The 12547-nt window shown below is 53.4% G+C and overlaps 1 protein-coding gene across 1 annotated transcript in view; it reads right to left on the reverse strand.

The window, feature by feature from the left end:
* The window catches only part of GRB10 (growth factor receptor bound protein 10), a 177119-nt gene that overhangs the window by 65896 nt on the left and 98676 nt on the right, over positions 1-12547 (reverse strand). Inside the window, exon 5 of the mRNA XM_008703457.2 lies at positions 667-862. Coding sequence (XP_008701679.1) covers positions 667-862 — 196 coding nt within the window. The remainder of the gene's footprint in view (positions 1-666; positions 863-12547) is intronic.

Here is a 12547-nt window from a genome sequence, read left to right on the forward strand (position 1 = left end):
CCCCCCAGCCCCTGGCCTCTACCATTCCCACTCTCTGCTTCTAGGAGTGTGACTACCTCAGATGCATCCCTGCGTGCAATCACGTGGCACCTGCCCTTCTGCGGCCAGCTTAGTTACTTAGCATGCTGTCTGTGTCACCCATCAGTGGATGAATGGATAAACGCAGTACGTACAATGGAGTATCACTGCGCCATGAAAAGGACGGAAATCTTGCCACTTGCGACAATGGTGATCACCTCTTCTGCTCACGAAATCTCTTTTCCCACCACTCCCCCCAGCTCCTACTCACCCCTCGACACCCAAATCAGAGATATGCCACCTGCAAGGAACCCTCCTCCGCTTCCCTGAAGCCCCTCCTGCCAGGCCCGGAACTTCCAGAGGCTGTGTCTCCTCCTCCAGTGAATCCCTGGGGGAGTCTGGGCAGTAAGGCCCTAGAGCCCTCAACAGACCACTTGGTCATTCCTTCATTCTTTCCAGAGCATTCTCTTACGATGATTTCCCTCCCCCTGGCACCGAGCAGGGGCTCAGGGGACGTTGTCAGAACTGAACCTGATACCAAGTCCAAGCCCATGGGGCCGAGCTGGACGGAGAAAATGACCATACGAGCAGAGAGCACGGTTGTGTATCTGCCCTCGGAGACGAGACCCTCAAGGCCCCGGGTCCCACCTGACGGCGAGGATGTGCACAGGCTGGGAACGCTGCGCCTGCAGGGACCTTGTTCCTGAGGGTGGCGGCTGGCTGCGGGCGTGCTGGCCGTTCTGGAGCAGGGGCACCGTCTCCGACTGCATGCTACAGGCCGGGTACAAACTCTCCAGCGACGCATTCACATCGTTCACCAGGGCTTCCAGATCTACGTCATCCTCTGGGCGTGAGAGGCAACAGCGAGAAAACAGAACAGAACAGAACTTTAGCAGCAGCGAGGGGTGACAGCCACACGGGCATCTTAGGGATCAGGCCCCCAAACTCACAACCGTTTGCACAACTTGGTGAAGGCCGAGGAGCATAACTGAGAGTGTACATCCCATAAGGAAGCGGACGTAGTGCGTTTCTCAGTATTTGTGGATGTTCCACAGGGAACTCGGTAACTACAGTCCAGCTGCATTTCCGCGGTCTGCACAGACAGGACGCAGCTTTGGAGCCCCTGCCTAACTCACATGCCCTCGGCGTGGATGGGCCACACACAGCCAGGGCCGCACAGCATGACCCCGCTGCTCTGGCCTCCGCTGGCCAGACCCCGGGAGGACACTGAGCCCTAACTAGATGAATCAGGACATCTCCCTTCCCCGAAATTCTAGAAATGAAAGACAGACACACAGGAACAGAATGGCACCCGACACAGACAGGGGCCCTGGCCTGCTCAGGGCTCCAGGAGGCCCAAGCCACGTCGATGGGCTCATGGGTGGTGGCTGAGGGAGCGTGAACCTGCTGACCTCCAGGGCCCTCCTCTGCCCTCGACTGGCCTGAGAGCCAGGGAAGCCTGGTCTTCGTGAGGAAGGCCTGACACAGACGTGGAGACAGCACAGAGAATGCCAGAGGGAGCAGAGAAAACAGGAGGTGTGACCTAGAGGCTGTGCTGGGAACTCTGATGTGTCCGCTTGGCCAGGTCAAACGTGATTCTAGATGTTTCTCTGTTTTTTTTTTTTTTTTGAGACAGAGAGAGTGAGCACACAGTGGGGAGGGGCAGGGAGAGTCAGACTCCCCACTGAGCACAGAGCTAGATGTGGGGCTTGATTTCAAGACCCTGAGATCATGACCTGAGCCGAAACTAAGTCAGAAGCTTCACTGACTGCACCACCCAGGCACCCGTCTGTGAAGTATCTAGATGAGAGTAACATTTAAATCAGGAGACTCTGAGTAAGACAGATCGCCCTCCATAATGTGGGTGGGCCTTGTCCAATCAGTTGAAGGCCTTTAAGAGAAAAAGGCTACAGCCCCTGAGGAGGGAAGAATTCTGCCTCCAGACTTGAACTGCGACTCTTCCCCAGGTCCCCAGCCTGCTGGCCACCCTGCAGATTTTGGAAATGCATCTCCACAATCACATGAGCCAGTTCCTTACAATACCCCCCTCCACATACCTATAAATGCATGTCCCATTCGTTCTGTTTCTCGGTAGAACCCTGACTATACACCACTGGGAGATGTGGGAGCAGCTGGGGCAGGAGGCAGACACAGAGCCTGGAGATGGCAGCCAGGCTCCGAGCAGCCCAGCGTGGCTCGGGTCGCAAACCTCCTAAGGCGAGGCCACACTCTGGCTAGAAGCTCTGTAAGGCATAGTCCCCACAATTGCGTGCAGAAGCCACTCTGAGTTACTTTCTCTCACTTGTAACCCACTGCAACCCAACAGCACTGCTCCCCTTCTATGCGTTTTCAGCTCTGTCACTTTTCACAACATGGCAAACGTGAATGAGACCCACCTTACTGGAGCGCTGGGCAAGTCAGCTCACCCATGGGCCCACCTGCTCCTGTGAGTGACCCCCACTCAGCACAACGGGCTTGGGGCCCAGGAAAAGCAACCCTCACCAAGCCAGGGGCCCAAGCCCCTACCGGCAGGAAGGCAGAGCAGAGGGGTCACCGGCTGGGAACTTGCCCACCCTGGCCCCACTCCTACTATGGGCTCCACATCCAGGACACGAGGCTCATCTTTCTACTTGTCACCCCACAACCCCGAACCGTGAACACGGTGGAGCGACCCGCAGGGGGGTGGCAGGAGGAAGCTGGTCATTACCCTGCTCCGTAACAGAGCCTGGTAAGCGTGAGGCAGATGTTACTTAGTACATCTGTTTCACTGACACCTTACGACACAGTATAAACCAGCGACCACTAACTGGTTTATAGCCGAGCAACGGACCTGCACGGGTGGGGCGCCTCGCCCACCATCACACCCAAGCGTGAAGCAGCGAACCTCAAATCTGAAAACAATCTTTGCAGACACAACTTCGACCTCACCGGGTATGTGCTCAATGCACGAGCTCGCAGACCTTTCCGGAACTTGCCCTCCCTGCTTCTCCCAATCCACACACACGTCCTGGATGCCTGTGCTTCGGCTTCCCTGTCTCATTAGGCAAAAGGGCACAAGAAGAGAGAGAAAAGCAAAACAATGACAAAAACCTGCCTGAGGAAGGATGGCTGGCATGGATGCCAAAGGGGCAGAGGGTTTGGGGGTGCAGGCGGCCCCGTGGCTACAGCCAGGGAGGGCGTGCGGTCGGCTGGGGGTGGGGTGTGGGTGGAGAACAGCTGTGGGAAGACTGAGGCAGAGGCAGAAAAGCCACAGACCCCCAGCTTCTTGACCCTCCAGGTAACGGTGCCAGGGCGGGGGGTCCGAGGAAGGCCTGGACACAGGACATTATACACAGTAGGCCTTAGATGGATCCCACTGGGTCCTAAGGAGGACGGACAGACAGACCAACAAGAGAGGATCCGATGCTTTTGAAATGGCAGGAACCAAGACCAGTGAGAGTTGTCTGAGTGGAGTAGGCGGGGTGGGAGGTGTGGACACCGACCCACATCCCGATTTGAAACCTGTGAGCAGGGCCCTGATTTCTTGGGGCCTGCGTGGGACGAGGAAAGATGCTGCCTCAACTTGGGTTATGAAGAGTCAAAGATTAATCCTGTGACAAGATACTAGAAGGACAAAAGTGCTGAATTAATAATTCATAATTACCGTGTGATCAATAATTAATCTATCACAAGGAGAACCCCAGAGTCAGCAGGCATGTCTTGCTCAGAGTTCAGGGGCAGGGATGGGTGGGACGAGTGGGTCTCTTAGAAAATCTGGACCCCTGGAGGGAGAGGTACACACACACCCTTGTCCTCTTGTCTCCTGTCCTCAACTGTAAACTGAGGAAGCAACACTCAACAGGGACAAAGAGAAGAGGGCCGGCCACCACATAGGGGACTTTAGCTGTATATTTCATTGAGACCTTGGGGTATTCACCTTTGAGAACAAGTACAAGTCACACAAGAGTGCATAAGTCTGGGGCTTCAGGAAAGTCCTAGAATGTGTCCTACACTCCTATTTAGCTGCCACATAATAGTTGCCCGATTTGAGCTCTGTAACACAATTAAGCCCATGCTGCCCTAACTCATCCCGTGAATAACCCAATACTTCTCCCTTAATGACCATTTAAGAGTCAGTGAAGCCCAGAGCTCACGGCAGTTCCCGAGGTGGCCTCGGGTCAGGCCCAGCTGGGGCTGGGTGCCACGAGCAGGCCGGCCAAGGAGTGCCACGGGCCTGGTGGGGTTTCACCCAGCTGCCGTTTATACGTCCTCAAAATCAGGAGAAAACCCAGCTATTAGAATACACTGGCCACTGCTTCCACTCTCTCCTCCCTGGGAAATAGGCTCGCTGACAGATTTCTTCTGAGAACATGCAATGTGTTGACCCCCCAGGGGGGTTTTCACTGGAGTGTTATCTTTTCCCTACAGAAGCCCTTAGCGGCGCGCGCAGAGGCAGCCCATGGTGTCTTCCGTCCTGTCCTTCTGCTCCTTCTCGGGGCCAGCCAGGTCACTCCCATTGGGGCCACCCCTCTCTGCAGTCAGGCCACCATGCTTTCGGGAATGCAACGTAATCCTGACATGACTCAGAGTCAGTAGGACCGTAAAGGATGAAGACCCCATAGGGCAAATACAATGTGCGTCCTCAACACGCTTTCCCTCCCTTCTGAGGTGGGTTATTTATAAAACTCCTCGCTATGAATACATTTAATTGTGCAGGTGTTAGACGAAGCCAGGTCACTCGGCTAACGTTCAGGTAGCAGGCTGTAACCTCCATGAATCGAATCCAACCACCGTACCGCCAGGGACCAAACCTGCGTATTTTCCACAGCTCTTAGAGCAAAACCAAAACCTTGTAAAGAATCTAAAATACCCTTCTCTGGGGGAAAAAATCCTACTCTGGAACAAACTTTCAAATTTCTGTGGCTCAATTAGTATTTCATCTGTTTAGATAACAGAATCACTTGGGGGGAGGGGCGCCTGGGAGGTTCAGTCGGTTAAGCACCTGCCTTCGGCTTAGGTCATGATCCAAGGGTCCTGGGATCAAGTCCCGCATTGGGCTCCCTGGTCAGTGGGGAGTCTGCTTCTTCCTCTCCCTCTCCCTGCTGCTCTCCCTGCTTGTTCTCTCTCTTTCTCTCTCCCTCTGTCACATAAATAAAATCTTTAAAATACAACAGAATCACTTAGATTTCCTGATTTTCCCTAAACTCTGTTAAATTCCAGTAAGGACTAATAATGGAATCTTCCAAGCAGGGGTCTTAAAGGACTGATTCCAAGGAAGACACTTCTCCATCACATTCTTTTAAACCTTACTACACTGGGACGCCTGGGTGGCTCCATCGGTGAAGCGTCTGCCTTCAGCTCAGGACGTGATGCCAGGGTCCTGGAATCGAGTCCCGTATCAGGCAACCTGCTCAGTGAGGAGCCTGCTTCTCCCCTCTCTCTGCCCTCTCTCTCAAATAAATAAATAAAATCTTAAAGAAAAAAAAGGACTACACTATGATATTACGGCAGGCACTAAGACATTGCTGAGGTGATGCTCGGTTCGTGCAGAAACACTTAGAGTGACCCGCGTCCTGTGTGTCCCGTGGTGTGTGGGACGCTGCACGCCTTCCCGCGCCAGCACCCCACACCTGTGAGAGCCGTTCTGCGGAGAAGCAAACACACGGGGCACGAACGAGGCAGATGCTTCTGGAAACGGGTGTTAAGACGGAGTGTCTATTCAGTGCAGACTTGATACCAACGTATTTCCCACAAGGCTGCACCCTGGAAGTCACACGAAGGGGAGGGAAAACGACTTCCCGTCACACGGAGTCATGCGGCTGGACCCGCAGCACAGATGTAGGTCAGACAACACGGCTGTAAATCACATTATTAATAGGTACTCTGCTTCCTCAAATAACCCAGGCCCAAACTGGACACTGACTTTGGTCCCAAATATTTGGGTAGCTCATCTGATCTCAAACTCACATGTGCCTCTGGCCTCACTGCCACAAGCAAACGGAGGCTGCTTTACTTCTAAAATAGATCTAAACTCAGCGAAACAAACTCGCGTTGGCTCCTCGATGATTCGGGGTGAACATCTCCATAAGCCAGGCCAGGAGGAGGCCAGGCGCTCACCAGCTGACCACGGGCATGGAGGACAGCGCGGGTTAGAGGCGAGGCTCTGACTTCTAGCCCCACCTGGCCTCCTCACTGCACCCTGCTGGGCCCGCAGCACCACACAGTGTCCTCTCCAGCCGGGCAGGGAAGAGGGCACTGATGCTGAATCATTCGGCACCTCACAAAAACACTACTTTCCCGACGTGCTCAGCGTGCATGTATGGACTGTCCGTTCTTCCCAGACCATGTGAGCACCTGTCACCATGCACCGTCTGCCTGCTTCTTCCCGTCTGCATACAGAAGGGAGGCTCCTAAGTGAGACGGGCCGGGAGCTTTGCTCAAGATGCTAAAACCCCAGACAGTGACAGATTATTACATATGAGCAGGAAAAAAAGAAAAAAAAAATCGATGGCACTGGTGAGGCTGGGACAGAATAGGACATAGATATCTTGGACTTGATCCTGCCACACTGCTCCTAAGATCCTTATAACTTCCTAAGCCCTAAGAGCAATGGGAGCATCTTTTGTTCTAATATTTGGTCTTTTTTGGTTCCTGAAATAGCTCCGGAGCTCTCATAAAGGTCAAAGCATCACCTTTTGTGTTGAAACATTCTGTTATTCATTACAAGCCTCTTTTTTTTTTTTTTTTTTTTAATTTATTTGACAGAGAAAGAGAGCGCGAGAGCGCCTGGGTGAGTAAGCAGGGGGTTGGGGCAGAGGGAGAGGGAGAAACAGACTCTCTGCGGAGCAGGGAGCCTGATGGGACACTGGACCCCAGGACCCTGGGATCATGACCCGAGCTGAAGGCAGACGCTTCACCGACTGAGCCCCCCAGACGCCCCTATACAATTTCAACAACACCTGAGTTTATATTAATCAGATGCTTTGGGGGAAGCCACCAGATAACCACGGGATGGGGGCTGGTTGCTAGGGGAACCAACAGTGGGACTAGAGGGTTGGGAGGGTCAGCCCCACTCCCTCACCTCGGGGGAGGGGCCAGGGGCCGGAGGTCGAGTTCATCACCAAGGGCCAATGATTTCAGCCATCCTGCCTACGTGGAGAAGCTCCTATACAGGAAATGCTAACCCACAGGGTTTGCAGGGCTTCTAGGTAGGTCAACACCAGGCTCTGGAAAGGTGGTGTGCCCGGCACGGAAGCCCCAAATGCCTTCCCCGTACGTCGCTCAATGCCTCTCTTCCACCTGACTATTCCTGAGCTGCGTCCGTTATAATGAACTAGTACTCTAACTAGTGAACCGTCTACCTGCGCTCTCTGGGCTGCTCCAGTACGTGACGGAACCAAGCAGGTCACGTCAGAATTAAACAGCGTCACAGGACACACCCGCTGGTCTCCGAGGATGCTTCGTGTGGGAAGAAAGCCCACACATCTGGGGTACAGAAGGGCTGGGTCAGCACAGAGAGGACAGGGAAGCTTACTTTGCATACAATGCTACGGCTGGGAAGTCCCGAACGCGGAAAGGCCAACGTTCTTACACGTTTCCATCTGGCCAGGAATGAAAGGTCCGGCCTGCAACGGTGTTTTAGACCTAAGCCACACTCACTTAGCAAGCCAGTTTTGTCAACCTCTGAGCCATTTAAACCTCGTGCAGACAGAGCTCAACATTCTACTGACACACCTTTTGCACACCAATTAATCTTCTACTCTCTGAGTCCCGCCACAAGTACTTAATTTTTAATCGGTACCGCTGGGCTTCAGTAAGCAGCAGAAGAAAATCAAGCGTTAGACTGGAGTTAGAGTGCGCCTCCACTCGTGTTCGTGATAGTTACAGATATTCAGAAAACCTAACCGCGGATACCTGACCAGAGCTCCAAATACAAAGGCAACTTTCAAATCCTGTCATCTAAAAAAATACATCCAACGAAGCTTTATTGCAGGAGTTACTATAGGCAGGCAGGATGTGAAGCAGGAAATAGAAACCCTAGAAGGATCCATCCGGCATATTCCTATAAATACATACACAGCTTCGGCCGTGCGCTCACATCTCCTGACCTCTCTGCGTCTACAAGAGAAACTTCGCTGTCCAACCTTTGTGGGAAATGGTGCTGTCCGCACCACGCGCCTGCCCCAATCACAACTGACAGGGTCAATGTCTAATCAAACTAGCTGGTTATTTCAACAACTGGAGGATCCGTGTGTGTGTGTGTGTGTGTGTGTGTGTGTGTGTGTGTTGCATTACAACCATGTATGTGCCCTTGAAAAGTAGCCCTGCCCACACTTCTTGCAGCTGCTGGGCTCTGGTCAGCACTTAGCGGGTCTGTGCAAACTTCCACGCCCGCATGCCCAATCCCAGGCCCAAAGCATGTTCCCTGAAGGCACCCGGGTTAGCCACGGATGGAGAAAAATCTGTATTACAGGAAGGAGTTGCTGAAATCCTAAGTCCCTCTCGGAAGGAGAGAGGAGTCCCACAATTCCAAAACCCCGACACCAGAAACTGGTGTGTGACCGAACCACTCCCGGATTCATTAGCCGCCGTCCAGTGTGCACACACAGCCAGCCAGGAAGGACTCGAAAGACTGACTGGGTAGCCAACATGTTCAAATTCACGGGCTCTTTCGAACCTCGAAAGCAAACGGTGAAAAAACATTATGCCCTCGCGGCCCGTCTCCCCACACCTGCTCCCTGTCCTTCCCATCATAGAAGCTGCAGTGTCCCCAGTGCCTCACTGCGCACCAGTCTTCCTGCTCCCGCGCCCGGCAGGACGGAGCACCGCCTTCAGTCCCCACGATGGTGTCCGGGAAGATCCTGAATGATCTGTGGTCACACAGCTCGAGCACGAACACAGAACACCTCCCTGCTACCCCCGGAAAAGCTGAAGAACTCCGAAGGGTCTCAGAGATTAAGAGGTGCCAACTTCACACTTCACGGCTAGGCAAAGCAAGGCCCAAAGAATTCAGTGTGCCACACGGTGACCCGGTGGCCTCACCGGGGGCCTGACGTCTGAGCTGTGTGCCCAGATGCAAATTAGTGGTTATCACCACTAATGACTGCAATTATCAAGCGCTTATCACGTGCCCCCCCCCATTTCACATCGCTGACCACTTCAATCAGCAAAGTAACGACAGGTGCCATAACACCGATTTCGCAGTGAGACAAATAACCTGATGGTCGATGGGGTCAAGGTCCCACAGCTGCTGGGGGAAACGCCCCAGTGAGAACGCCCATCCCCTTTCTTTCAGGAGGGTCAAAGTGCTTGCTCTGACAAGGGCGCACTCGACCATGCCAGCCTGCCATGATGGTCATGTGTCTGGCAGTCCTCCAGCCCAGGCCACCATCCCACGGCGCCAGTAAGCCCGCTCACACGCAGCTTCCTCCACGACCGGGGCTGAAGGGACAGTGTGGACACCACTCCTGGTGGCCAGCACAGGGACGGGCTCCTGGGGGCCGATGCAGAGTGGGTCCCCGGGCAGCCAGTGGACAGGGGCTAGCTGTGGAGAGGAGTCGAGGGTCGCTTCCAGAAGAGAAATATTCCATCTACGAGATGGGTGTCAGGACCTAGTCAGGAGTTGGGACATCTCCAGGCCACAGAGGCTGGGGGGCGACGCGGGGACCCCTGGGGCTGGCTTCCGGGTGACTCACCGGGTAACCTCAGGAAGACGGGCTTGGCAAGGTCCCAGACCAGGCTGCTTGTTTCCTAAGATGCACTAAACATGGACCCCACTTCCTAACAAATACTAGATTTTGGTACAAATACATATGCTTCTCCACCAATCCTGTGCACTACACAACGAGGAGGTGTCCCACCCCACCAGTATTCATCCTGTGATAGGGTCTGCACCTTGTGACGGCTTGTGCAATGTTCCACTGCAAGTGGACAGAACCTAGAGAAACACAGGAAACCCACGATTCCTCCCAGCTGTGCCCACAGCTCCTCCCGCGTCTCCCCAGAGAAGCTGGCGGCCAGGGCCAGAAGGGGCCCAGGATGCTGCCAGCAGTGGCTCTCAGGGCAGGAGGCTGGGCGACGTCTCCCCGGCCTCACAGATTCCTCCTTCTCACCGCTGGGGCTGTGGGATGCCAGGAATACCTCAATCCTCGGGGGAAAGGTAAGCCACAAAGTCCAGGGCAGATCCCCGCAGGGAAGGCAGATATCCTGGGGGCCAGACAGCACCGCCTCTACCACCAAAGCAAACACACAACAAAAGTTAAGATAATGATTAATCGCTATCATTGGACTTTGATTCCAGTGAGATTCACTTGTTAAATCCATGTTTTAGAGAAGTGTCAAATGATTCCATTCCTCCCCCGCACCCTCCCCAAACAAGAGAAGCCACTCATTTCACTCAGTGACTCTGGACACTGAAATTCAAAAACTGGCATCCGATGTTCAGTGCAAGCCGCCCAGCAAGAGCGTGAGCGTTCCTTCTGTCTTGGACTGCGTCCTGCCTCAGGGCTGCAGGGAAGCACCCAGACGGCCCCGAAGTCTGTTAAGACTGTGGTGTTCTGTGCGTGGGAACATACAGCACAGGAAAAGGATTTTCTACTCCGGAGAAGTTACAGCCCGTCCTGCAAGGACCAAGGACCTCAGCTACACGTTACAGAAAAAAGCAACTCAGTAGTGCAATTCCTATTTGTCCTATTACAAGACAATGGGGGGGGGCAGAAACACACCCACAAAATATCACTCAAAAAAACAATTATAACTGCATCTTTCTCTTTCATGATTTACCGTGTTTCTTCTCCAGACTGCAGGTCCGGACCCCTAATTCTTCCATTACATCACAAAGCAGGCAGAAGATGGGTGCAAGAAACTACGTAAACAGCTGGTCATCCTGGAAGGTTCTCACTTGCCATCCATCCTAAAAATATTAGTCCAAGAACACGGGACTTGAAGAGGAAAAATCCAGGTCACAGTCCAAAAGTCCACCCGTCACTAGCACTGCCCTCTCAAAAAAGGCCAATTTTTAAAGGTAAATTAGACACTGGAGAGTCCGTATTACCCCATTCAACATTAACGCTGTGTCCGTGAATTTAACTCCGTAAGTGTCAAATCCACTCATTCGACAAACATTTACTGAGTACCAACTACGTATCTGCCGTAGGTACAGGTACTGGAAATGCAGATGTTAACAAAACAGGCAGGAGTCCCTGCCACGTCCCTCCAACTGGCTTGGGGAACGAAGTAACAAGGGAGGAGATGACATTTTACTACCTCTGGAAAAATGAGTCCCTCCACGGAGAGGGGGACACTGAACCTGCTCCCGGGCAGTGCGGAGTGAGGGAGGGACCAGCAGAGGAGGCATCGCAAAGAAAGCAAGCGCCAGCTCCTCACGGAAAGGGGGCTACCTCCAGCCAAGAGGAGGGAATCCTGCCCAGGACTGAGCATCTTGCAAGAGAGGACAGGGACAGGCGCGGGATGACAGCAGCACGGGGCACAGTCTGTGTGCTCGGACGAAGAGAACCACGGCACGCTGATGGAGTGGCCACACCCGAAAAGTGTCCTAGAGGCCAGACACGCTCCTTGCATGGTTATGCTCACTCTTGGCAGAAGAGGAGAATTTTAGGACAAGATCCCTGTTTACAGGCAAGACAGTCAACTGGAGGGCATTCAGCTCTAAGAAGAGCCCCATTTCCAAGGCCTTGGGATGGGGAAAGTCATTCCAGGAGAACGTACCGGGCGATTCCAAGAAATGGCACAGCTCCCAGAACTGAAATGCCCAGGAGAGAAGAGCTGGCTTTCCAGGATGTGGGGGGAACAGGGTTTCACCAGAAAGACGAGACGCTCCGGATGGCGCAGACGGGCTCTGTGCATCTAGCTGCGTCCCTCCTGAACCCGATGGTGGGCTATCATGCCCATTCCACAGATTAGAAAACCGAGGCTCAGAGAGGTGAAATACACACCCAGAGTCACACAGCGGGAGCACCAGGGCGGCTCTGGTTTGTGAAAACAGCTTCCTGAGACTCACCCGGATTCATTCTGAAACCAATTCTTAGGAGTTGGGTCAGGGAAAGAACAGAGGGAGGTCCCAACCGAGGGCTTATTAGTCCTATGATAATTGTTTCTCAATTAAGAGAAATAAAGTGGTGTGTTCTGATGAATGAATGTCCCAGGAGAAGAAGGGACGCTCGCATGCTGGGCGCATACGAGAGGGGGGCCACAGCTCTGATTTCTAGTCTCTCTACTGATGATGATGGTGGCGACGATGAACGACAGCTCCCACTTCCTGAGCACCGAGAAAGCGCCAGGTCCTGGCCAGGTACGTCACAGCCCAAGCTGTTTCTCTTCCTCTTGCCAAACCAGCCAAGTAGGTATTTTCACAAATTCCAGCCGAAGACACTGAGGCAGAGGCACTCAGCTCCCCTGACGTGGGGCACAGAGTCCGATCCAGGTCTGTCCACCTCCGAAGTTGGACATGTTGCCTCCTTCTTACATTTTAACTTTCTTTTTTTTTCCCCTTCTCTAAACTTGAGTTTCTGGAAGACTGGAACTTCATGTT

The sequence above is a fragment of the Ursus maritimus genome, unplaced genomic scaffold (assembly GCF_017311325.1).
Source record: "Ursus maritimus isolate PB19 unplaced genomic scaffold, ASM1731132v1 scaffold_3, whole genome shotgun sequence".
NCBI classification, from domain to species: Eukaryota; Metazoa; Chordata; class Mammalia; order Carnivora; family Ursidae; genus Ursus; species Ursus maritimus.